Raw genomic sequence first — 9,647 nt, 5'->3', positions numbered from 1 at the left:
AAAAAAAAAAAAAAAAAAAAAAAAAAAAAGAAAGAAAGAAAGAAAGAGAGGGATAGTGGGGAACAAGAAAGGGAAGGTGAGGTGATGGACTGGCTTCCACTGGGCTGATGGCTGCATGCACTTGGGGCAAGGAGAGCGTTGTTGAATTTGTGGGCTTCAGTGTTTCCTTTGTTTATGCAGGTGCTGAACTTTCTAGAGACTTTTTTGTTTGTTTGTTAGAGACTTTTTTGTTTGTTTTCTGTCTTCCTTTCCAGGAGCTGTGTTCATCTTGGCTTTTTTTTTTTTTTTTTTTTAACCTGTCTGCTTTTCCTGGACTTTGCATTTGTTCTGTCATTGCCTTAGTGAATTTTTGACACTGTCTTCTCTCTATTTGGAACAGAGTGCTTTTTCTTCCTATGGGTTTTCTCCTTTTTTTTTTTTTTTGGTCACATGGAGGTAGTGTCTGGTCTGACACCTGCACAGAGGTTGAGGGATCACTTCTTGCAGCATGTGCAGTTTCTTGAAGAGACAAATTGCTCACATGAAGATGATTAGGTCACACTCACAGCTTTCATTATGATATCAGTAGAAGGCTGTTGGCAAAGTTGTTCAGGCTTATGGTGTTTGCTACAGTTCATTTTATACATTGATGATCCTGAAATTTTACATTTTTATATATTTGTAATGGTACTGTGTATGGTCTGTTAATGTTTGTGTGCCTATGTTTTGATACATTTTAACTTTTTAGTAGGTTTATTTGTATGTTATGATAGTAAATGATAAAAACAGATTGTCACCCACTTATGCCTTATACATTCATGACAGGCCTAGTTTAGCTGTTTAAAATATGATAAAACACTTATGTAGGGAGAAAGTTTATTTTCACAGGTTTAGAGACTTCAGTACACAACTGCTATGAAAAACATGAAGCCATTGAAACAGCAATGCAAAACAAATGTTTTAAAAATTAATTAATTTGGGGGTTCTAGAGAGATGACTCAGTGATTGAGAGCACTGACTGCTCTTTCAGAGGTTCTGAGCTCAATTCCCAGCAACCACATGGTGGCTCACAACCATCTGTAATGGGATCTGCTGCCCTTTTCTGGTGTGTCTGAAGACAGCTACAGTATACTCATATAAATAAAATAAATAAATATAAATTTAAAAAATTAATTTTTAATTAGCATACAAAGGCATTTTCCTTATAGCATTTTCATATGCTCATCACCTTTCGTAGTACTTATAACAGGATGTGATCTTGATTTTTTTTTCCTAGGTTGCCTATATCTTAAAATGAGAATGTTAGCTTTAAGAGGACAGAGACAACAGTGGTTTTACTAATGAGTATAGCATCTGCTGTATAGTAGAGACTCATGTAAATGTGTTAAATGCATGAATGAAAATGAATACTAGAAGATGTAGTAATCCTGAGAGTCGACTATAACGTGGGAAAGAATTTGGTTTAAGGTGCTGTAATGAGAGAATGTATTGAGCCAAGTAAGGCATGGCATATAGGCTGGGTTCCATATGCATTATTCTTACGTATGCTCTTCCAGCAGTTTCTTCTACTTGGAATAGTTCCCCTGAAATAGAGGTAGGGCTTGTTTTGGAGGAGGCTGACCATATCCGTTATTGCTGATGTGATGCGTGAAGCAGTGGAGGGAAGCGAGAGTGCCATCTAGTTTCTGGTTTGACCAAGTTAGCAGAAGAGCCTTAGTTGCTAAAAAGAGAAGCATGGATGAGAAACAGGTGTGGAGAGTTCATTCCCATTGGTCGTGCAAACTTTATCTGCTTTAGTACAGGGGAACGACAGGGCCAAGAAGTGGGAGTGGGTGGGGGAGCATGTGGGGACTTTTAGGATAGCATTGGAAATGTAAATGAAATAAATACCCAGTTTAAAAAAAAATATATATATAAAAAAATAAAAAAATATATATATAAAAGAAATTCTATTTGGTCACAATCGACTTAAGATACCAATAAAGCTTTTCTTTGGAAATGGTAAGAAGGGATTTGGATTCCAAGTCAGGAAATTAGAGAGGAATTAGTGTTTGGATAGAAATTTGGGAGACTGTGAGCATAGAGACACATGAACGTTTTTTATTCAGCACGGTGAGAGGATGCCTACAGCAAGTGTGCCAGGGGACAGAACGTCAGCATTTAGAATCAGATAGAAACCCCTGACAGTGGGTTGGAGAAGACTGACCACAGAAAGACTCTTAGGTTACTTGATGCTTTGGTGCTAAGGATAAAAAGTGCAGCGTAAAAGAGAAAAAGACACGACTTGCTAACTCAAGCTGCAGTTTCAGACACAACAATAAAGTGGTTCAAAAAACAAAGTGATTTACTTACATAACAGCAGTAAATGACGGGTACCTAACGAGTGCAATCCTCTGTTGTTTGGATATTCCTGGGAATTTTTATTTTTAACATTGAAAAGTAAGTTTTAAATGTGCAATTTGAACTTGGGCTTTTCTTTTCTTTTCTTTTCTTTTCTTTTCTTTTCTTTTCTTTTCTTTTCTTTTCTTTTCTTTCTTTCTTGACAAGATTAATGGTTTTAGTGCCACCTAATGGCAAAGTGGAACATTGCAGCCATGTTTATCTGCAGTGAAAAGTGCTGTCTTTTAAAGAACAAAAGTCTGGGGACTTTGTTCTTGGACAGGCCATGGAGTGCAGGATCTGTCTGGTCTTCTTCAGGCCAGCCTGCCTATTCTGCCCTCCTCACATTACTCGTTTATTCACAGTGAACACTATATAATTTAAGATTTGTTTTTTCATTTAGGTTTTTGCTCATGTGTTTCCTCTAAGAGTTCCTTTTTAAAATTTAATTTTATTTGTAATTCATTTTTTACACTCCATATTCCATTCCCAGCCCCTCTCCATCCACCTTCTTGAGGGCTAGGTGCATCATCTCTGAAAGAACCTGGAAGTCCTCTACTGTATGTGTGTTGGGGGCCTCATATCAGCTGGTGTATGTTGCCTGTTTGGTGGTCCAGTATTTGAAAGATCTTGGGGGTCCAGATTAATTGAGACTGCTGGTCCTCCTACAGGATCACCCTTCTCCTCAGCTTCTTTCAGCCTTCCCTAATTCAACCACAGGGGTCAGCAGCTTCTGCCTATTGGTTGGGTGCAGATATCTGCATCTGACTCTTTCAGCTGCATGTTGGGTCTTCTGGAGTGTGGTCATGCTAGGTCCCTTTTTGTGAGCACTCCATAGCCTCAATAATAGTGTCAGGCCTTGGGACCTCCCCTTGAGCTGGATGCCACTTTGGGCCTGTTGCTGGGCCTTCTTTTCCTCAGGCTCCTTTCCATTTCCATACCTATAATTCTTTCAGACAGGAACAATTATGAGTCAGAGATGTGACTGTGGAATGGCAATCCCATCCCTCACTTGATGTTCTGTCTTCCTGCTAGAGGTGGGCTCTGTAAGTTTCCTCTCCCTACTGTTGGGCATTTTATCTAAGGTCCCTCCCTTTGAGTCTTGGGAGTCTCTCACTTCTTAGGTCTCTGGGGGTTGGGGGTGGGGTTGGGGGGGGGGGGGGGGGGGGGCGGTGGGGTGAGGGGGGTGTCCTATTTCCTGAAGTTGCCTATTTACATTCTTTCTGCTGGCCCTCAGGGCTTCAGTCCTTTTTGCTCACTGGATACCAGATCAGGTAGCCCCTCTCCCCAGCCCTACTCCCACTCCCCCATCCACTTTCCCTCCCAGGTCCCTCCCTCCCTCCCTACTTGTGATTGCTTTCTTCTCTCTCCCATGTGGGACTGAGACATCCCCACTTAGGCACTTCTGGTTGTTGACCTTTTTGACTTCTGTGGACTGTATCTTGGGTATTCTCTGTATGTTTTTTTAATTTTTTTTATTTTTTTGGGCCAATATCCACTTATTACTGAGTACATACCATGCATGTCCTTTTGGGTCTGGATTACCTCACTCAGAATGATATTTTCTAGTTTCATCCATTTGCCTGGAAAACTCAGGTTCATTTACACAATGGAATACTACTCAGCTATTAAGAAAGAGGCCATCCTCTAAGAGTTCTTTTCTGCCACTTTACTTGAGGTTACTCCACGCTCTGCACTGTTTCTCTGTCGTTTGCTGTTTTACTCTTCAGATTTGGACCGATTTCGCTCTCTCCCTCTTCTCCTCACTCACTGTCCCCCACTTCCTCTTTATCCTCCTCCCTCTCCCTCCTTTTTTTTTTCTTCTTCCTCACTAGTGTTTAAGCGTTGGAACAATGTCTACCTTGTCCAGCCTTCTTCAGGCATGTAGCCGAGGACTAAGATCACTGTCTGTTATGTAGTATGTAATATCTTCAGTCAGATTTAGTTGTGTGAATAAATTTATGAACTTATAGAAATTTGAGTTTCTATGAGACTATAGATCTATCAAGAAAATGGAATTTCATTTAATATGATTATTGAGACCTAACTTGGTACATGAATACAAATATATGAAATTTTACCTTTTGAGTGTTGTAAAATATTAATATCTCCAGAGAAGAAAAACACATCTTAGAGTATTAAATTTTATATTCATTTGTCAACTTCATTAACCGCAAAATATTTTAAAGTATGGTACTTGGTCTTTAGGAGGTAAGTTTTTTGAAATGCTTTGGATTTAATAAAGTAATTGAATACATTTTATTGGACAGGGTTTTACTGTGTGTGTGTGTGTGTGTGTGTGTGTGTGTGTGTGTGTTTTACCTTGTTAAACTTCTGGGCTTAAAGGCTTTTCCTGTCTTAAACCTGGGAGGCTGAGAAGCTGAGACTACAGGGACCTCTCCCCCTCCCCTCCCCTCCCCTTCCCCCTCTCCCTCTCCTTTTCCCTCTCCCTTGTCCATCTCTGTCCTGTGTAGTGTGTGTGTGTGTGTGTTAATTTGTTTCTAGTCATACATTTACTTTTCTCCCTCTCTATACTGAAACAAACAAAAGCTGGTAGTATTTCTTAACGAAATAGAGAGTTAAGTCGAGGTAAATGTGTTTGGTTGAGGTACAGCTGGGTTGTGTTTTTCAGGTAACAGTATTCTGTTAGTCTGAAAGTTAAGAGCTGAGAGAGTGCATTTCTTTGAGTGGCCTAGTCCAAGAAGACAGCCTTCCACATTTGGAGATAATTTGCTTGCCCAGATTCTTTTTCATATGAACCATTTAAAAAAGATTCTTAGTTTAGTTTTAGTTGTTTTTAATCAGGTTCTACTTTTTCTCTTGTTTTGTACCAGGTGGATGTGGGCAGAGAGGTTTGCAGAACTGAAATGGAGGTCAGAGCTTCCTTCCAGAAGGTTAGTGGGTCATCTGATTCTGTGGCCACACTGAACAGTGAAGAATTTGTTTTGGTTTCTCAGCACACAGATGACACTTCTATAAAGGATGATGGGAAGCCACAGCTGAAGGTATTGTTTCTTCTTTTTTCTAATATGGCACTGTTTTTCATGAATTTCTTTCTCCCTTCTAACTATTTGGAGCTCATCTGGGTATAAGCACTGAAGGATTTCTTAAAGTACTGACCTGGATAATAAAAGTCAGTGTTTGGTTGACTCTTTCAGACGACCTTGTAGTAATAAAAATACTTAATGTTTTATTCATCCAGAGGCTAATTATTTGGCTTGATTTTTTTTAAAGTTTTTTTTCCCTCAACTATCTTTTGGTTATTTACCTTCTGATAAATTCTTGGAGGAAGAAATAGAGAAAAAGTAGTATGTGAATTAAACTTACTGATTAATTCTTACATAAATTTATTTGACTGTTTCTTTTTCTTCTGGGTTTTAATTGAAAGATTTTTCTGTTATGTATTTTTTGCTTTAAATTATGTGATAAGAGTCTGGTAGACAGTTTAACAGTTGACTAATTAGTTTAAAAGTGTATATCTTATTTTTTGTAGTTAATTTCATTTGGATTTTTTAAAATTAATTTCTCTCCTAAGTTTTGGGTTGCTTTTCCTAAGTCAAAGAATAGAAAGCAAGCAAGCCTGTTATATGTGCATGGGAATTGGTAACTCTTTTGTGTAAATAGGAATGGAAATAATAATCAAGTACTCTTTTATACATGGCTATTAAGTATGGCATCAAAATATATCATTGAGTCAGAAATACACTTTAAAGGAGGTTATTAAGTGCTTGTATTATGTCTAGTACATAATTCGATTCAAATGGTCTCAGTGCCTTATTTTTGACAATTGTATTGCATTATTTTGTTTAAGATACCATTTATTTTCTTAGGCTTGTGCCCCACTTAATTTTCAGAAAAAATATAACTTCTAAGAAAATTAATAATAGTCTTGGAGCTAGTGGGTTTATAAAGAAATTGAAAATATGTGTATAGATGCTAAGAAATACTATTGTTTAAGTGGTATTTACAATGTGCCATATCTTATCCATTTTCCTCTCAAAACACATAAAATTCAAATGGTCTGATTATGTGTGTGTGTGTAGTATGTGTGTGATACAGTTTATTGTGTGGAGGTCCATGGACAGTTTTCTGGATTGTTCTCTCCTTTGACCACGAGTGATCTTGAGATTGAATTCAGGTAGTTGAGTTTGGCAGTGAGCACTTTTACCCACTGAGCCTTCTCACTGGTCTTGCATTAAATATAGTTTGAAAGCCCTGGCAATATTTTATGAAGAATCCTTTTGTGAAGTGAACCCCTCTTTTATTTAGTAGATTTTATCATTCAGGATCTCAATGTATTATGGGAATGTGAAATTAGGATTGCTGGACAAATTCTCAGTATTTACTGACTGTATATTTAAATATTTAGAGTTTTTAAAGGTTTTACTTATTTTATATGAGTATGCCATCACTGTCCTCAGACACACCAGAAGAGGGCATCAGATCCCATGACAGATGGTTGTGAACCACCATGTGGTTGCTGTGAATTGAACTCAGGACCCCTGGAAGAGCAGTCAGTGCTCTTAACCACTGAGCCATCTCTCTAGCCTGAATATTTAGAGCTTAATTTTTCAAAATGAAATATTTTTACTAAATTAAGCCTCATAATTAAGAAATTGAAGAAGAATTGTCTTGCTCTGCCTTTAGATAGCTTCCAATGGTGATGAGCAGTTGGAAAAAGCCATGGAAGAGATTTTGAGAGATTCCGAGAAAGGACAAAGCAGTCTACCTGTTGATTGCCAAGGATCCAGTGAGATTTCAAACTGTTCCTTTGGAGATGTGCCGGCCAGCCAAACAACTAAGCCACCTCTCCAGTTAGTTTTGGATCCATCTAATACAGGTAATGTGCTGGATCCTTAAAGACGATAAGGGGAATGGAATAAAATAAGATTTAAGGTGAAAGTTAGAAAACTTTTAGTTTAACATTGTCTTTAATCTTGAAAAAAGATTTGTAAGTATATCTGTGCCTGTGTCATTGTATGCATATTCCACATACCCATGTGCCCACAAAGGTCATAAAGTGTTGGAACTACCTAGTGTTTGTACAATATTCAAGTTGGCATGTGGGTGCTGGGATCTGAGCTCCAGTCCTAAGGATTGTATAACAAGTGCTATTAACTGAGGATCCAGTCGTCTACCCCAATATTTAACTTTTTCCTTTTGTTGAGACAGTGCCATTCAGATGGGCCTTAAAGAGCACTCAGGAGATGGAGGCAGGAGAATGACAAATTTTAGGCCAGCCTTGCAACACTTTCCATAACCCCGTCTCCCACCCCTTAGTTTTGTTTCATTTAGATCAGGGCCACCATGCTTTTAGTTCTGGTTGGAGGTTTCTATGGTTTTGCATATATATATCTATCTAGAATAAGAACGCTATGTTTGAGCACTCATATTACCTCTGCTATTTTGCGCACAATATGTCCTTAGTACTTGTTGAACAAGTTAAAAATTCTTGGTAATCAAAGAGTAGTATAACAGATCTTTTATATCATGTGCTTTTTTTTCCACAGTTTATCTCTCCTTATTTTAAATTATAATTGTCAAAAATTCCAACCAAAATAGCTTATTGGTTCCATCAGTATATCTTACAAAAATACAGCACATATGAGGGTAAATTATACTCTGATAACCTGTTTGTGAGTAAAGATGATTTTTAGTATGTATTAGGTGTTTCTAAAGGACATACATGATAGAATGAATGTCAATTATATTTAATATTTGTTTAATTATCTTTATATGTATTTATATTTAATATTTTTATTAAATAAATGCAATTATATTTAATATTCATATTAAAGGGAAATTTATTAGATGGTTCCTTTCAATTCCCTTTTTGATATGTTGATTATGTATTACACATACATACACTGAAAAAACCCAGGAGACAGTATAATATATGCATTTTAAAGGACTTGTAAAGGAAAATGCATTTATTAATTTACTTTTTAGTTTTTTGAGACAGGGTTTCTCTGTGTAGTCCTGGCTGTCCTGGAATTTGCTCTGTAGAGCAGGCTGGCCTCAAACTCAGTGATCCTCCTGCCTCTGCCTCCTGAGTGCTGGAGTTAAAGGCATGTACCATCACTGCCTGGCAGAATTGTATTATATTTTTTGTTTCTGTTATTGTTGACTCTGGATTGCACGATGATATTATTTTCTTCAGGTTGACACGCTTGTGATAGCCTTTCTTTCAGAGTTGGTTTCTAGTTTTCAGTTTTCTTTATAAGGAAATGGTTTTATTTTACTTTAATTGCTGGTGGATAGTTCAGGTTCGTTGGTCTTTGAGCTTATGAAAAATGTTCACTGCCTTCTTATTTCTGTAGTTTCTTTTTTATTTTTAAAATTTATTTTTATTTCATTTATTTTTTGTTTCACTGTGTGTTTATGTTTGTGAATCTACACAAGTGTGTGCAGGTGCTGCCCAGAACCAGCAGAGGGAATTGGATTCCCTAGAGCTGAGAGTAGAGGTGGTTGTAGGTCACTCGCCATGGTTGCTGGGACAAAAATTCAGGTCCTTTAGAAGAGCAGTAAACAGTCTTTTAACATTTGAGCCATTTCTTCAGCCCCTGTACAGTTTCAGAGGAGAGAGTTTCTGTAGTCTACCTCCTTGCCTCCGTTTTCTCTTAACAGTAGCTGGGAACTGAATTCAGCGCCTTTGCACGATGCTAGGCACCCCTGACCCGCATGCTCAGCTTTCCTTTCCTTTGATAGTTTGAGACTGTGACTCTCCAGGTTGCTCATCCTGACTTTGAATTGCTCTGTAGCCCAGGAAGGCCTTGAACTTGTGATCCTCTTGCTTTTTCCTTCCAACATAGCTGGGATAATAAGCCTGTATAATTAGGTCAGCGGTTTGATTCCTGGGTGTAGTTTTCTTTGAGGTTGTATTTTTAAAAGAATAATTGAGATTCTTGAACATGGACATTCAATATTTAACCAAGTCAGGGAAAATTTCAAACATTTATCTTTCCCTTGGCAGTTATAACTCTCTTTCTTCCCCACATTAAATTCTCTAGTGTTCTTGTAACCTATTTAACAGTGTTCAACATTTGTGTATTCTCTAGAGTCTGAGTAGAGTCCTTCTTGGGAGCTTTCAGGTCCTCTTATTTCATTTTCTTTAAGTTGAAGGAATTTTCTGTAATGATTTTTCTTTTGCAGACAAAAAATCCTGTTTAGTAATCTTCCAGAGAATATTTCATTTTTTTTATATTTATTTTTTTTATTATGTATTTTCCTCAATTACATTTCCAATGCTATCCAAAAAGTCCCCAATACACTCCCCCCCCCAGACCCCC

General features: G+C 37.6%; 1 protein-coding gene across 2 annotated transcripts in view; it reads left to right on the top strand.

Annotated features, from left to right (window-relative positions):
• Rabgap1l (RAB GTPase activating protein 1 like) overlaps nt 1–9,647 on the top strand; it is a 551,913-nt gene that overhangs the window by 41,294 nt on the left and 500,972 nt on the right. For both annotated transcript variants that reach the window (XM_021173796.2, XM_021173811.2), the window contains exons 2-3: nt 5,193–5,363; nt 7,006–7,198. In XM_021173796.2, the coding sequence (XP_021029455.1) occupies nt 5,226–5,363; nt 7,006–7,198 (331 nt within the window). In that variant the 5' untranslated portion in view covers nt 5,193–5,225. The remainder of the gene's footprint in view (nt 1–5,192; nt 5,364–7,005; nt 7,199–9,647) is intronic.

The sequence above is a fragment of the Mus caroli genome, chromosome 1 (genome assembly GCF_900094665.2).
Source record: "Mus caroli chromosome 1, CAROLI_EIJ_v1.1, whole genome shotgun sequence".
Lineage (NCBI taxonomy): Eukaryota > Metazoa > Chordata > Mammalia > Rodentia > Muridae > Mus > Mus caroli.
This window is presented reverse-complemented; position numbering and strand designations above follow the sequence as displayed.